At 39.0% G+C, this 17,876-nt stretch overlaps 1 protein-coding gene across 1 annotated transcript in view; it reads left to right on the top strand.

Moving 5' to 3' along the window:
• LOC137386779 (zinc finger protein ZFP2-like) overlaps positions 1-17,386 on the top strand; it is a 37,078-nt gene extending 19,692 nt beyond the window's left edge. The window contains exons 5-8 of the mRNA XM_068072923.1: positions 61-123; positions 5,782-5,844; positions 10,092-10,148; positions 15,932-17,386. Coding sequence (XP_067929024.1) covers positions 61-123; positions 5,782-5,844; positions 10,092-10,148; positions 15,932-17,229 — 1,481 coding nt within the window. The 3' untranslated portion in view covers positions 17,230-17,386. The remainder of the gene's footprint in view (positions 1-60; positions 124-5,781; positions 5,845-10,091; positions 10,149-15,931) is intronic.
• Positions 17,387-17,876: the final 490 nt, after the last annotated feature.

Below are 17,876 nucleotides of genomic sequence, written 5' to 3'. Positions count from 1 at the left end.
AAATAGTTGAAAAGCTTGTTATTGTCATTCCCTTTAGATGAGCTCTCATGTTTATTGTAGGAATTACAGAAGTGATAACAGATCCAGGATTTGATGGTGGTTCTGATAATATATACCCTACTGGTTAGTAAAGGACTAATCAAATAATAGCAATAACTGCTGTTCATTTGCTCTGATATCAGGATTCTCCAGGTTAAATTGATATGATAATTACCATTGTCTGGACAATTGAATGTATGGGAAAGTGAAGTTTGAAGAAGTGGGTGTTGAGTGTAGTAAGTTACAACCTATGAAAGAATTTTGAAGTTATTAAGTTTGAGAATTTTTTTGACTAAAGACAGATTTAAAAGAGCTCAGAAAGCGCCAGTGTTTTTCAGAAAATAATTACTTCTGACTGCAAGAGGCATTCTGTGTTTTTGGTCAGATAATTTCTATAAGATTTATATAGCATCTAAAATTTTTATTTTAGGATTTCTGTATAAAAAGATTATTCAATGTATTTATGTTGTCTATAATGTAAATACTGAACCTAATCCAGAAACAAAGTGCCTTTTGGTAAACACACATAATGATGAAGGTCAATATGGTGTTTGTTTAATTCTTGTTATAACAGGTCAAATTGTTGTGTTCAATGTGTTGTATGTAGATATGTACTCACTTGTATCGTAGCAAAAAACTGTCTTCTCTTCTATTCACTTTTATACTGTGTAATACTACATCATCCCCTGGCTTTATTCGCTCATTGTGACTGTCATGACAAACTGCAACCATAGACCTATTAACTATACTAGACTGGGCAATGCAAAACCATGGTGACCTACATAAATAGCTACATTCTTTGTGACACAGTGAACAACGTCGTCGCTTTGTTTACTCTCACCTAGTCAGGCAAGTGAGCCATCATTGTTTACATTGAACGAATAAAGAGACATTTTGTTGCTATATGTACTTTGATATAACTCCTAAAGTACACAAGACATTTGTTTCAAATTTTAGATATAAAGCGTATACACTCTTTATATCATGAACAACGTCGTCGCTTTGTTTACTTTCACCTAGTCAGCCAAGTGAGCCATCATTGTTTACATTGAAAGAATAAAGTAACATTTTGTTGCTATATGTACTTTGGTATAACTACTAAAGTACACAAGACATTTGTTTCAAATTTTAGATATAAAGCGTATACACAATGAATTTTCTACCATGAAAATGTGTGAACGTAAAGTGCGAGTAAACATGTATATTGATCCATTCTAAAATGTTACAAAATTATCTATGTTGTCCTATATGATGGAGTAACATGTCAGGTAGCTAGGTGTACAAACGGATTTCAAATGCATACACTCTGGCAAATGGTAGAGGTGGAACGAGACACGAGACGTCTCGAGTATCGACCTGTCTCGTATCGGTCTCGTCTCGACTTACTCTGCCAAACTCGAGACAGGAAATAGAACTAAAGCGCCTGCGCACGGTTGTTAAAACATGACTTCTTGCGGTAGCAACAACTCCATATATTGTAATGGATTGCAGGCAACTGCCCTTAAAGTTATACCCGGTCCGTTACTACCTGTTGCTATTGATTATGTTGGCCACCGAGTCTAATCATGTAGTCTGGACAACGGCCCTGTTAATATATTGTAGTTCGGTTCTGTGTCCTTAAAACAGATACCGGGTGTATCCAATTACCCTCCGAATAATCCAGTTTAATAAATAAGACTATTGGAGGTAAAATGTCTGTATTTTATCGTATCGTGTCTGAACACCAACTGCCCTTCATAAAATTCGGGCCTCTTTTACATACTACCAATTGCCGGTAAAACTTGCCCGGACACGGAGAAACGAACAAAAGGCTGTGTCGACCATAGTCCGTGTTCGGTTAATAATGACGTTATTGTTAGTTCAATATAAGAATATACATGTACATGTGTACAGTAATTCATATAATTTCATGAGTACAATTTAAATATAATTCACATACTACAGTTAATACACAAACAAAACTTAACATTGTTGAAACGATAAGAATGAAAGTGTTATCGTGTGTTCTTTTAGTTGCAGTATTTCTTTGTAGAGCGACGGCTATCGGTTTCATTACACATTACATTAAAAAGTAAGACCTATTCAATAGATGGTAAAAAATATGCATGTAAAAAGCAATATGTTTATAATAATTATTATCAATCAAGCTCAAAATTCTTAGAAATATATAACTTCGGTATTTTAGAGCTGTTTGTGTCACTTTTGTTTACAAAAACTACATGTATATCACTATTAAAATGTTGTATTTAAATTGTTTACACCAGGTGAAAATTCAATTTAAAAAGAGGTTTATCAATTTTATATATACTAAGTACGCTAGTACTTGTGTAGTGAAATCATGACCAAATGCTCATTATTTTACTGTCTCGTGTCTCGAATTTTTACAAGACACTGTCTCGAGTCTCGTCTCGAACTTAAAAAACCTGTCTGGTTCCACCTCTAACAAATGGTGCACTGATCACAGTCTGCCATGAATAGGCCTATATGTAAATGTTGGGTCTTGGGTGTTATAGAAAGCATCTCATCGGCGAGCTTGACTTTCATTGTCATATTTTTTCCAGTTCATGTGGCATTCATGCAGCTTGTTAGCAAGTCTTAGCCTGATATCTTCCGGGAGTTTATGGAAGTTTTTAATGTAGGTATAGTTTACATCGCCTTCGGAGGATTTAAATCTCTGCAAAGTGCTCAGGCATTCTTCGCTAACTTTAGCATGTGTACCGGGTCCAATGTAACATACACTTTGTGGTCCACCATTGGGTGTGGAAAGTATGGCTTTTCTGGGATTTGTGCACCTAGTTTTTTCAAAGTGGTGATGTTTGCTTGTGCACCATCGCAAGTTATGTTTATAATCAGTGTCTGAAGTGGAAAGAGATTCTTCGGGGTACTCTCTGTCATGCCAGGAGGGTAGTGTCCAGGGCCAACGGCCCTGCTCGCCGCTTACAGGGTGAGTCTGAGACAGGCGCTGCACCCTCTCAGTAAAGGGGGGTCCGGGGTTACTCCCCCGGAAATTTTTTTTAGCTTGAATGCCCCTAAATTATGCGGTTTTCCATAACTTAAAACTCTGTGTTTATTCAGTAAGAAATTAAAAGTGGGCTTAGCTGCACAACCTGTGTGCTCTATGACTATGGAGACTCCAGGTTGTGATGTGAGTCAAAAAGCCCTATGGACAGTCCACACAGACCCCAGACACAAGACAGTCCCATCTCCAAGCCACCATGAATATTATTATATGATAAGCTCAGTCACTCACTATTTTTTAAAATACAGACTCTAAATTCATGACAGTCACTAATTCTTACTCACCTTTAAAGAAGTTATCTATTGGCCCATGCTGTTTCATTATGAATTGAAAGAAACGAAGAAACTAGTATAATAAGCAAGAATTTATTCAAAACTACCATCCAAAACACAAGAGAAGAATCCAAGCAATGATTAATCTTGAGCTATTCGAGGGTTCCACAGGGTGGCCGACACAGGGTCCCGTCGATTGTGTCGGTTGATTGAAAACTGATCGGTTCTCAGGTTTTTAACAAAACAATCTAGTTGATCCGCTATAATAGCAAAAACTGACTGAAGAAATTAAAGATCAGTAGTGTGATTCTCTCGTTCCGAAAACGCGCACTGTTTTTTGTGTAGTGAACTTGAGCTAATATAAGTTCGGAAAGAAAAGGAAAAAAACGTTGTGTGAATATTTCACTTCATTCCGGTTTTACCGCATTTAATAAGAAATGAGCAACCTTATATGAGAGGGTACGCGTCCTAGGGAGTACCCCCACTAATTATTCTTAGGGGTACGCCGTACCCCTGCGTACCCCCCATTTCAAACACTGTTTATAATCATGGTTCTATGTTCGGTAGTAAGGCGTAGGCACCGCTGTATCAGTTGAGACAGTTAATTGCTGTCAACCTTGTTTACATAGCAGTAGACGATTGGATGTCATACACGGCCCATCACTGGAACGAGAAAAAATACCGGTGACTCGCTGACTAACTTAGTTTTATCCCCTATGGTAACATGGCCCTGCACAGGTTCGGCTGACTACTCCTGATGAAGCTACTTTCGGATTGCCATACTATTCATCACCAGACTATACATTGACTGCACATGTCTTTCTACTGATAATTTCAATGACGTCTGTTAGAAAGCCAGGATCACATTCTACAGAATCGAGCCAGCGTCTTAGAGTTGGTTCGTTCTGCAGTTTAAACAACGTTCTAAGATAAGTATGCTTTTGGAGAATAGTAGTACATAGTGATAGCAAAGTATTCGGTTCTTTGACTAGACCATTTTTGTTTTCAGCTTCATTCTCTACTGGCTCTTGCAGGCAACCATCTATTGAGTCAAGCTCAACGTTTTGGATTTTTTTTCGCATTAATGCAAGCAAATTCTTCTGAATACATGTGGTGTTTTGAAGCCTGTGAAGCTTGTAGTTAAGCGTGTTGACCTTCTGTAAAAGATTCGGTATACGTAACTCTGGTGCGATCTTTGGCCTACCTCGTGGGCACTCATGTAAAGCGTCGGGAGTGACCCTTTCAAATTGCTTGGCGGTTGTTGGCTTTTCAGAGCAAAGTGAAGGCTCCATGTCTGGCTCACCTCGGTTCTGTGTAGATGATGTAGATGGTGTTGGTCGGCATAGCAGTTGTCTATGCTTTGGTTGAGTTGGTTGTAAGTATTTTGGCAGAGAATCAAACATAATTGGCACAGCAGTTTGCTTTAGTATGGCAGCCATCTTCATACCAGCAGGTCTGCGATAGGGGTTTATTGTGAAATGATCACTGCAGAACAGAGTGTTTGGAAGGCATCTAGTCATTACGTTTCACGGCGTATATCTACTTGCTACGTCTTTCTAGGAGTTTTTTTCTGATGGAAAAATGTGAAAACTGAGATTACTGTTCTTTGCTAAAGTATTAGAACACCCAAATGCGCAGCAAAAATTTCTACCTCCCTTTGCTCTGCAAAATAATCACTAAATGATTACACTCTTATGAGACCATCATAAAGTAAAAATCTTTTTGGGTGGGTTTAGCTACACTCTTAATATAGAACAGCCATCACTATTCTCATTTACTACCCGATGTCCACCTGCCATGGCAATAAAAAACTTCATGGAGTGGGCAACAATTCGTCTACTATGCAATTGGCACCTCTTTGTGCCAAACCATTTTTCAAATTGTAGTGCCAGCAGTGAACTTTAAAAATACATTTTGGAAAAATGGTTTTTTGTATGTAGGCCTATATCTCGAAACAATCCACTAAATTCCTTGCTCTATTTACATGTATTTAGATAATTCTAACAACCACACTTGAAAACAATTGGAACAAAGTTTACCTTTGAATCCTTTCCAGTGGTTTGCTCCCCTCTTAATGGCTTCCTACTTAGTATTGTTGCCAGGATTAGGTAAAGTGAACAAAGCAATGGCGTTGCAAAGAATATGACTATTTGAGTGGAACAGAATGCTGAGCTGTGATGCATTAGATTGCCCAGCCTAGTATAGTTAATAGGTATATGGCCGCAACTGTCATAACCTCAGGTGTCCATGTTGTCTGAACCCCACAAAGTCCAACATACAACACCTTTCTTTTTTCATCAGGCAAGACCAGACTTATCATTGACTATGTGTGGCATTTCGCTTATGGCTAATTATGTTTGAAGCTTTTTTATGCTAGCGTGACGACTTATAACATATGTTTAAAAAGCTTTGTATTATCATTTTCCCTAGATAAACCCATCTTTATTGTAGGAGTTACAGAAGTGAAAACAGAACCAGGATCTGATGGTGATGCTGATAATCCCTACCCAGCTGGTTAGTTTAAGATGTATCGAATAATAGTGATAATTGCTGTTCGTTTGCTCCGATGTCAGGTTCCTCTTAGTTAAAGATGTGATTACGTCAAATTTTAGTTGATTTTAACAGAACGTATTGATTTTTTTTGATCAGCTGATATGATGTTTGTTGCTTTAGGCCATTTCATTGTGAAGATATTTGAAAATTAAATTTTAAAATTTTTTTAAAAACACTCAGAAAAAAGATTTGCCCAGACTTGTCCAAAATGACATATATAGTGAAACAGGTTGTCTATATCTTTCGTATTCACATCGGCTATTGCGATAAAAGTCTAGTCCTACGTGGCTCTATTGCCATATACTTTATTTGGTATTTGCTCATGACTGATAGGATAAAACTTTAAATTTAGCTACAGAAACATTATTATAAATGTCTCAAATGCCTCAAAGAAGGAAAATTAAAATTTTTCATATTAGTTTCCTCTAAATGCTGTGTAAACATTTGAATACTGACTACGGTTCTGCCAGTCTATGGTAATTAGGTCGTCGAGTTAACTTATTTCATCGCGGCCTTTGTGTCAGTGAAGTTCTCAGTTGCTACCCATACCGGAACCTAGTTACTAAATGAAATAAGCAAGCCGCATCTTTAAAAAGAATATGTTCGAATATATGGCGAAACCAACTGCATCCCTAAAAAGTCAACTTATATCTAATCATTATTAGTTTCAATTTGTAGAAAAACTTGTCACATTTGATTACCGTACTTTTCGGACTATTAACCGCACCCCTATATAAGCCACATCTGCTTTATTTAAAAAAAATGATAATAAAACAATACATAGGTTGCACCTTTGTATAGGCTGCAAAACTCGGGACGGTGTTTTTTAATGCGGCAGCAACTTTTGCTGTTTAAAACGAAACAGTACCTAACGGCACCGTTTCATATTAACTAACGCTTTTTAATGTAGTGTCTAACGGAACAGTACCGTTAGGCATTGTTTCGTATTTTCTTTCACCGCTAGAGGCGCAGTAACCGGAGATTGTGGTTAATGTGCCCTAGCGGTGAAAGAAAAAGCCACAGAATAGCCGCACCCTTATATAAGCCGCATGGCTCAAATCATCAGAAAAAATTAGCGGCTAATAATCCGAAAAGTACGGTGGTTGATTCAAGTACTAAACAAATAGTTTTGAGTTGACTAAAATTGTGAACAAAGTAAGTCAATTTCTTTTAAATCAATCAGCGTACCGATTCTGGCAAAGGGTTAATAAAGCCATTCTTGCACCTGGTTGGCGGTTTGTGGACTCACCTCGTTTCACTTATTATAGAGCATAAATTTTTGTTAGCTCTTATTATTTGGTTCGTTGGTTCGTCAATACAGCTCGGATTACGCTTCATAAATCAATCTATCAGACAAGATTTTCGCACAGGTGTCGACGGGACTATGATGCATTCGATATGTCCTGCAAATAGTTTTTTGCATTTTCGATAATATTATTTTATAAAATTTTTACAAGCCAAAAAATATTCATTTTGGTATAAAAAATTTATTAAAAACATCCATCCAAGTTGTGGAAACTCACAGAGTTTTAGCTCATATAATAGGACAAATTAATCTACTGCAGCAAATTCAAACTAACGATATACAGCCCCCAAGGATAGCCGACGGCTCTCATATGGGCGAGGTTTAATGATGGAGCTCTGTTGGGATGAACCCGAACATGGCACCCGAACAAACAAGTATGCTGAATAAAGCCCCTTAAATTTACAAATATTATGAACTATAGTGGTTATTTTACTTATTCGTTGAATTCATTTGGTTGTCAAATAAATATAGTATCCCAATATTGTCACTATTATGGTTAGTCAGTTGCCATTCGCAAGCAATCGTGATATTAATAGTCACAATCGTAAAATAGCCCAAATTCGGTTTTGTATTTAGATTTTGAGTATGAAAACTACACTGCACAGCTTTGCCTGCTATCCCATCTTATTGGCCAGGTAAAACAATGTGACAACGATGAAAGACTGTCATTTTATATTAGGGGTAGCAACATATTAATCAATAACTAGGAAAAAAAGGCCGTTGTTCAGGTAATTTCGGGTAAGTTATATTCAACTTTAAGCATATACTACAACACTTACCACATTTAAAATTACTAAAATTAGGTAATTTAAAATGTTTTATTTTGCATGGTTCCATTATTTTGGTTAAGTATCACCCTTACATTGGAGAAATTCAAGGTTTGCTATTGTGAACCGCAGGGTCTACTGACTGAGTGAGCTAATGAAACGATAACAGCGAGTCGTGTTTTCCAAAACTTAACAAGGCAACGCTACCGCCCCGCGAGAGTTGTGTTTGCTCCGAAACCCAAGCTAGCACAATCCTAACATAGCTCCATCATTAAACCCCGCCCATATGATAGCCGCGGCGGCTATCCTTGGGGGGCTGTATATCATTGTTCAAACAAAACTTATCACGGTTTGTGCAGTACATATTCATGTCTCTTTTCCCATTTATGGCAGTTTCTAGACTGACAAGACTGCTCACCCAGTGAACCACATAAACATCTTTTAAAAAGAAAACAAATCTGATGAATATATGTCATTCATAGATGTCTTTCTAAGGCGTATCTACTTAGAGCATTTAAATTGCGAATTAGAGTGATTGCGAGTGTAATTTAAAAAAATGAATAAATGCTTAACAAAAGCATATGTTCGCCAAGCCAGCAATTGGAAGCTGTTTCTGGGAGTTGAAGATTGGCATTGATCAATCGATTTTCTTCACTTTCTACAAGTGATAAGTGACGGTTTCAAGCACTGTAGGAGGGATTTAGGTGAATAGCATATTTGCATTTAAGATGCAGTCAGTACACCAATTGCTAATATTTCATTTTGGGAGTCTTTTGTTCATACAGTATGATGGAAAACAAATTTGCCCAAGTATGGCGGGGACAAAGGAACAGAGTGATTCATAGTGAGGCGAAAAAATCTCATGCCTAACTTGTTGAAGCACCGTATTAATTGGTAATTTAGCATGTGCAATCTCGAAAAGAGTATCATAAATAAGTTGGTAAAAGTCTTCATCAGTACTAAAATTATAACTTTAGTATATTTAACACTTGTTCATCGATCTTAACCATTATATTGCTAGATGCTATAGATTAATTAAGAAGCTGTCAATTTAGTAATCAACTTTTGCTACAAATCAATCAACAATTGCTACAAAATCAATTTTGTACCAAGAACTCACTGTGTATTCGTAGCATGCACGTGTGCACAGGAAGTTACATTATAGTCTCAAACTGGGAAATATAATCTGAATGTAAACACAACAGTATATATATATATACACAAGACTCAAAGCTGAAGATAAATTTACCTCCATTCTCTGATCTTCCTCTGCAGCATAGCCTAACCGCCGCTGACGCCTGGCAACTCTAACCAGAACCTGTTTGCCCCAAACTTTAATACTCTGATGCTCAGAAAACTCTGAGTCACCTTCGCAGGAACCGAAGCGTTGTTACAATTCTTTTGTTCGTCAATAAAACATGTCGATGCAGTAATTCAATAAATTAACGATGTCAATTAAGTAAGTAAATATCGACGTCGATTGGCGATCTAGTAATCGAGTTAAACCACAAACTTCAAGATCACAGAGAACTTGTTTTATGAGCGATACCATTTATTATCACCTATATAAAAATTTCATGTCAGTGATTGTCTAAAGAAGAACTCTTATATTTATCGCTTGTGAACTCTTTTCACATGTACCACTATACACGCCACAAATAAAGCACCAACTCGAGTCTGAGCGTTTTAAAAAATGATCTCATTTATACGCTTATATCAGGGTTAGTCTACAAAGACAAAAATGACATCAAGTTGTAGCTGCTGTTTTCGCCTTTTTTTGTCTCCATATCATTTAATCGACTTTTGCGATGCAATCACATCTTTAAATGAATATGATAGTTACCATTGTCTGAACTATTGAAACTCTGGGGAAGTGAAATCTGAAAACGGGGGTCAACTGTACTAAGTTACATGGTTAAGAATAAGCACAATGAAAGGTTTCTGAAGTTGAAGAGTTTAAGGATTTCGTTGTCTGAGCACAGATTCATGAGCTCTAAGTACAAGTTTTTAGAAAATTGTAACATTTGACTGCATGAAAAGTACACAGATTTTGTAGTAACAAAACTTTTTGCAAGTTTATTAAGGTTTTTGTTTAAGATTATTCTATACATTTATGCGCATTGTTTATATTGCAGACATTGAACTTAATCTAGAACGAAAGAGCTGTTCAGTCAACATACCCAGGGATGAAGGTAAAAATAGCATTAGTATAATAATTGTATAATGAATGTGTAACATTGGCTCAGAGCGTGTGTCTTCATAAAATATCTTATTTTAGTTGGTGTGCATAGTGCCCTTTATGTTTGGCCCCCTCCTTGGTATTAGAGTTGCTGGGACCCAATCCAGTTCCTTGCTGCAAGCATGGTATGATTTTAGCTGGTTCGCGTTTTGTTTTGATAACTTTCCTTGTCTTTCTATGTCTTTTCCATGTCTTTCAACCTCCTGAGTAGCTCCACTCGTGTGTCGGCTGGAACTCTGTGGGTTGGTGCTGGTAATCCAACTGGTCTGCAAGCACAGTTCTTGTCCGAGCATTAGCATGTTTGCCAGCTACATTATGGCTCAGTGTGGTGTAGCCCGGTACACTCTCATTAGCTAGGGAAGCAACACACCCCATACCATTTGTTACCCTTTGGAGTTGTTGGTGGTGCCTCCACGATCTATTTCTGCCGTTTGTCAGTGGCGTCTATTGTACAGTCTCTGCTTTCTTTCAGGTGTTATTGTTCTACCATGTTTTGCAACTAGGCACACTTCGCAACTATCGATCAGTCTCCTCACAGTTGCTGTCAGGTCTGGCCAACGCCAGGCCCGACAGAGGTGACCGGTCATCTTGCCTACCCAGTGTGCCAAGATGTGCCTTCACCAACCGATTGTCTCTCTGACAGACGGCAGGCATATCGCACGCCATCGTGGCTGGTCAGCGGTGAACGCTTGGCTTTTAACACTCCGTCTGTAGTTAGCCTGAAAAATTGCGTGATTTTGACTAAATGTATGAGTTCCTAACCACACAGCTCTAGTTCCTCCTTTGTCTTCGCGTTTCTCCCTGAGTGTGTTGCAAGCTCCCTAGGTAGCCTTGTCTGGCCTTGACTTAATCTCCCTGGCTATCCTAAATGTTGACCTGCTGGTCTACCGAACTTAAATGTTGTCCTAATGACCCTTGACACAGCTGTTGGGCTTTTCTTGAGTCTATATGACAATGGCTGGTCATCTATGGTGAGTTCTCTTCAGACGATTCTACAATCTCTCAGTTTGATGAACTTACACTGCTGGCAGTCTTCACAGGTCTGCCTGGTCAGCCCACTGGCGGTATTGTAGTGTAACCTGGCCGATGTTTCAGTGAATGTTTGAACTCCTGAATTTCCAACTACTGTGCTACATTGTTGGATGTCTCTTTTCTTGTGCCTAGCCAGTGTAGTATGGAGTGGTTAATTTGGAACAGGATTTGTTTACCATATAGACACAGTCGAACATGCTTCATGGCCTTGATCATGGTTAGAAACTCCTTCACGTGACAGTAGTTCCTCTTGGCAGATGCCAGAGTCTTCCCTAAGGAAGCAATTACCCTTTTTGTTTGGGTTTTGACTTGAGACGGTACTGCAACTACGCACACAGACTCGCATACATATCTAAGATATACGCCCAACTCCGATCACGGTTTTCAGAACAGGTGCCGAGTTGATGCGTTCCTTCAGATCATCAAATGCAGGTTGCTTTTTTTTCTTCCATGTCCACTTCTCTCTTTACTCTGGCAGCCTAGTCAAGGTTTGGGTCATAAAAACAAAGCTCATAGTGTACTGACGGTAGTATTCTACCGTACCAAGAAAGCTTTGCAGCTTCCGGAGACCATTTTGGATGGCTGCCTCTCATGGTCAGTCGCCACCTTTTTTTCATTTATCATATGGCCGGGTTGCGCTTTGAGGACTGGAAAGTTTGCATTTTGCCGGTTTAATCTTGAGTCCTGCTTCGTTCAGTCACTGAAACACCCTTCACCCAGTGCAGGCTTGTGTTGAAATTTAATGCAATGAACTATGTTTTTTAAGTAGAGCAGCAGCAATTGTCAATGACGTCTCTGTAGAACCTGCTCCATCTGCCTTTGAAAAGTGGCTGGTGCAGAAATGAGCCCGAATGGTAAGACCTTCCTCAAGATGGAGTGATTGTCAGAGAGTGATGTTTAAACTGGGACTTCTCCTGTGCATTCACATCTAAAGAGACTTGCGGGATCCAGGATACTTCAAAACCTACTGCCAGCGAGGGCTTCAAGACTTGTCTATCTATGGTAGGCGTGCTGCTCTGACCACATTTAGCCAGGAGTAGTCAATACAGAATTGCTATTTTCCTTCTTTTCGGATTACCTCCACAGGGGAACTCCACACACGTCTGGCAGACTCAATGAGTCCTTTGCTGAGGAGATCTTACGCCTGAAATTATTTTTCAGCCTCCTTCTTCGATCCCTCCTCGGGTGGGAGTGACATATAGGTTAAGTCACTTCCTTTAGTGGGATAGGATGGTCTACTCGAAGATCTGGCCCAATTACTCCTCCCATGGTCAATGGGCCTGGGAGTGTGTCAACAGCCTAGCCAATTGTTTAGATTGTCTTAACTCCTTACAAATAGTCCTCACTGCTGGGAGCAGGTCTTCCAGCTGGCTTGGTACCCTACCTCCAGTGCTTGTGTACTTCTAGTATCGCCGTGTCTCTCATTATCTGTACCTTATTCAGCAACAGCCGCCCGTGTCTATGTGTACATGTTACCAGGCGTCCCTCAACAGAAATCACGGGCTACTGTAACTCCATAGCATATTGGTGAGCTGCTAGGAATGGAAGCACATAAATTGCATGTTTGCTGACGTGGTCATCACAAAGTCGTATCAGTAACCGCCTACTCCGTAAGATTGCGACGGTGTCTAGTCAGCCATTAAACCGGAGCTGTCATTTACTTTGCACAGGTCTGGTGCGCTTTGATGAAGACTCTCAAGCACTTGCTTACTCAGCAAGTTTGTGATGCATCCAGTGTTGATCAGAAACTAGACGGATTGCCCTTATAGTTTCCATAGAAGGAAATAGCTAGTTGAATAAGGCTTATTCAGAGATTGCCTTTATCACCCTGGTACCATCTTTGGCCCAAGCTGCAGTAAGGTTCATCTTAGACACTTTTAAGCCTGTTTGCGCAGCGCAAGCTTCTGGTGTTTCTGTCTGTTCCATTGGTGGGGACAGCCGAGGTGGTTTTGCTGTTTTAGGGCAGTCTACTGGTTGATCGTGGGCTTGGTCTCTAGCTGCTGTTCAAGTCCACTCCAGACTAGTGCTGGGACAATATCAAAAATCCGTTTCGGTACGATATGATGGCGTAGTCAACCGATATATCGAAATATCGGTTATGTTATTCGGAGTTGTCTTACTTGCCAGAAAAACTGCCATGAAAGAACAACTCCCTAATGAATCTATATACCGCTATAATTCTCTGAAGAATCGGGTATCAAATAGGTAGAGTAGAATATCCTTCGTTTTTCGTGACGTCTTTCTATCGTTGTCCGCCATCTTTATGGAGAACTTCTATCGTTAAAAACACGAAGCTTCTGCAATTAATTATGTTTGTTATGCTTTTGTTTGCAAATTTTTTATTGTAGTATCAAAACAACATCCAAAATACTATTATTCATGTAAACATCAACGATACTTACACAGTCAGATGATACAGGCCATATTATAGTCATCAAATTATTAATAACAATTAATCTTGACACAATCAATACTCATAGAAGACCTATTCTTCAAACCTGAACTTTTGTATATAATATCAATCAATTTATTTTTGTAAAAGTTATCCTGCATTAGGCCTACTTATTTAAAGTCATCATCTCATGTAAATTTTATTTTAATTTTTACACCAATAATCTCAAACTAAACATGAATTGTTCACTACTATCTTGCATTCAGGATACTTTCACAGGTTTCATTTTATTTAATAATATGCCTGAAAATAGAGGCTTTTTGTTATTTTGTTATCAGCAAAATTAAACATTACTAACTAACATACTATTAATCAAGAGAATGACGATAGTTTTCTACAAAGATGGCGGCTTTTTCGTGGAGGAGCGCGTTTGCAAACAATGCGATGACGTCAAAAACCGATGGATCTATATTATCGTCGATATCGTCCAATATCGACGGTATCCGATATTTCGATATGGGCAGAAAGCACTCGGTACGGTCGGTATCAGAAAGTGATATCGACGATATACCGAAATATCGTAATATCGTCCCAGCACTACTCCAGACATTCTTGCTTAGTCTGGCCAGTCTTGGCTTCAACTGCTTTTTTTCTTGAGCTTAGGCAAGCTCTAGAGGTCAAGACTCCAGCTGTCTCCATCACAAAATAGCAATGAATTTCTTTATCCTAAACCTGTTTTGAGGACATTGAGTGGTTATATTCGTTGTTGCTATCCCACCATCTTAATAGTGACCCTTGCCTTGTTTCGGTCATCTGAAAACCTTTGCTAATCATCATTTTCACAGAAAAACTATTGGAGAGCTCTAAGCTCTGATTTACACTCTATTGTATTATTTTCTAGCTCATTACTGGCTTGTCTTTCTCGTAGATGTCCTTTTTAGTATGATTTATAAGAGGACTGTAGATTTACTTAGCTTGTCCAGTTTTCCAGCATAGATGACCTATTTTATATAGTGCTATTCTTTTCATCTCTATGTTAGGATTCACTGAATATGTACCTATAAACTTTCTATGTTTACTTAAAGCACATCAATTACAAAAAAATTTTATTGTATATTTCAATACATCAGAGTCTTGGCTTTCGAATGAGCTATTGTTTGCCATGGTCAGACAGACATTGGTTGGTGTTTATAGGATTTCCCCAGAGCTCTACCGCAGAAATGATTACTGGCATAGGCTCGGAAATTGTGACGTCACAATTTTCATATGCGGTGTTGTGTGCTCTTACCGCCTATTTTATCGCTTATATTTATCAACTACGATAATGACACTAGTGTCAGGCGAAGATAGGACAACTCCAGAAAACCAATGAAGATGAAAAAGGGATCAGTGTCGTTAGTTCTTTATGTACATATTATTTCTATAAATAACTCAGATTCCAAGCATCATACTATGTTTTCCCGATGATATTATGCACTAACCCTCTCATTTTATTGTGATGTTGAGGGTCGCGACTGAGACTAATTAATTTCAAGCATTACGTGATCTCGCGAAAGTGTGATTGACATATAGTCTTAAAACACGCAACCACAGGTCACAAATTAATCGATGTGATTTAATTTCCTTATCAACGACAGTAAGTTTATTGAAGCATAATTAATTAACCCAGAACATGTGTTTGTATTGGTCGGCGTTAGCACGATCTCGGGCATTGTTGATTATCTAGAATCCTAGTTAATTATTAGCGCTCTCTGGGTTTAACAGCACTGATTGTCACAGAAAAGCGCAGCCTCAAAGGGAGCGAAAGGGATCGGCTACCTGAGGCTAAATAATAATTGTGACATCACATTTTGAGAACCTGAACCAAGTGTTTTTTTTGCAGGACATACTTTTGACACCCTGTTTTTCATAGTTCTATTGTTCTTTGTGTATTGAATATAGGCTCATTCGAAAGCCAAGACTCTGATGTATTGAACTATATAATAAAAAAATTATTTAATTTATGTGCTTTAACTTTACTTAGGTTTACTCACTCAACTTACTCAAAATAGACATCAGATGATGTCTATTTTGACGCGTGAATATACGACACTATTGTAACATGACAATACGTGTGTGTGGTTCTACAAAGCCAGTGTGCCACAGAAATGTTAAAATGTTTTGTAGTATCCAGATTTTTACTTTCTTGGCCCGAAGTGCAAAATAAATTGTACCATTTTCCTCAACCTGCTGCTTTAAGCTGGAAGTCATAATTTTCTTGTAGCCTTCAAAAGATATTTTGCATGGTACTATGAGTGTTTTTTGTGTTGTAGGTGATGATTATGGACCAAAATTCTTTCAAAGATACCAAAATGTTCCACAGGCAGGAACAAGATGTAAGAGCACTGCAACGACAAAGAGCAAAGTTCCTACCAAAAAAACATCATTTCAGTGTAAAATGTGTAATAGTAGGTTTACTCATCGCAGTCATCTAACAATTCACATGAGGGCTCACAGTGGCGAGAAACCGATTCAATGTGAGATTTGCAGTAGCAGGTTTGCTCGCCGCAGTGATCTAACAAATCACATGAGGACTCACACTGGGGAGAAGCCTTTTCAGTGTGATATGTGCAGTAGTAGGTTTACTGTCCGCTGTGCTCTAACAGCTCACATGAGAACTCATACAGGAGAGAAGCCATTCCCATGTGAATTGTGCAGTAGAAGGTTTGCTGACCGCAGTCATCTAACAAGACACGAGAGGACTCATACTGGAGAAAAACCATTCCATTGTGAGTTGTGCAGTAGCAGGTTTGCTCGCCGCTGTGATCTAACAAGTCACATGAGGACTCACACTGGAGAGAAGCCATTTCAATGTGAAATATGCAGTAGAAGGTTTGCTCGCCGCGGTGAGCTAACAACTCACGTGAGGACTCACACTGGAGAGAAGCCAATTCAATGTGAGATGTGCAGTAAAAGGTTTGCTCACCGCAGTTCTATAATACGTCACATGAGGACTCATACTGGAGAGAAGCCATTCCAATGTATGATATGCAACAAGAGCTTTCCTCATCGAAGCAATCTCAGAAGCCACTTGCTGATCCATACTGGAGTGAAGCCATTTCAATGTGAGATGTGCAGCAAGAGCTTTGGTCAGCGGAGTTATCTAACAAGTCACATGAAGACTCACACTGGAGAGAGGAAATTTCAATGTATGATATGCAGCAAGAGCTTTCCTCGAGGCAGCAGTCTCAAAATTCACATGAAGACTCACACTGGAGCGAAGCCATTCCGATGTGAGATGTGCGGTTGCAGGTTTGCCGACCGCGATGCTCTAACAAGTCATGTGAGGACTCATGCTGGAGAGAAGCCATTTCAATGTGAGGTGTGCAGTAGTAGGTTTTCTCTTCGAAGATATTTAAAAAATCACATAAAGAGGCATACTGGAGAAAAACCATTCCATTGTGAGCTGTGCAACAAGTGCTTTGTGCATCGCAGTTATCTAACAAGTCACATGAGAACTCACACTGGAGAGAAGCCTTTTCAATGTGAGATTTGCAGTAGCAGGTTTGCTCACCGCAACAGTCTAACAAGACACATAAGGACTCACACTAGAGAAACTCTATCAATGTGAGATTTGTAGTAGCGGGTTTGCTTGCAAGAGTGATCTAACAGTCCACCTGAAGACTCACACTGGGGAGAAGCCTTTTCAATGTGAGATTTGCAGTAGCAGGTTTGTCCGCCGTGCGGATTTAACAGTTCATATAAGGACTCACACCGGAGAGAAACCATTTCAATGTGAGGTGTGCAACAAGAGCTTTAGTCAACGCAGTACTCTTTTAAAGCACACAAATACTCATACTGAAAAGAAGCCTTCCTAGTACTACAAGAGTTGCAATAGATCATGTGCTCAACATCGTCGATTGGCACGTTACAGGAAGCACTCACACCCGAGAAGTACCATTTCAGTGCAAGATGTGCATCTGTAAATTTTCTCATCATGGGGATCTAAAAGACTACATGAGGACTCACACTTGAGAAAAGTCATATCAGTGTAAGATGAGCAGTAATAAGTTCACTCAGCGCAGTCAACTAACAAGCCATATAAAGCTTCATACCGAAGAGAAACCATTCCGATCCAAGATTTGCTGTAGTAGCTCCTCTCATCACTTCATAATTTGGAGAACCATTTCATTGTAAAACATGTGACTGTACATCTCGGTATATATTTTAATGCGCTATCGAAAACTTCAACAATTTGGAAAAAATATATTGCGCTTG

The sequence above is a fragment of the Watersipora subatra genome, chromosome 2, assembly GCF_963576615.1.
Source record: "Watersipora subatra chromosome 2, tzWatSuba1.1, whole genome shotgun sequence".
NCBI lineage: Eukaryota > Metazoa > Bryozoa > Gymnolaemata > Cheilostomatida > Watersiporidae > Watersipora > Watersipora subatra.
Note: the sequence above shows the minus strand (reverse complement) of the source record. Positions and strands in the feature narration are given on the sequence as shown.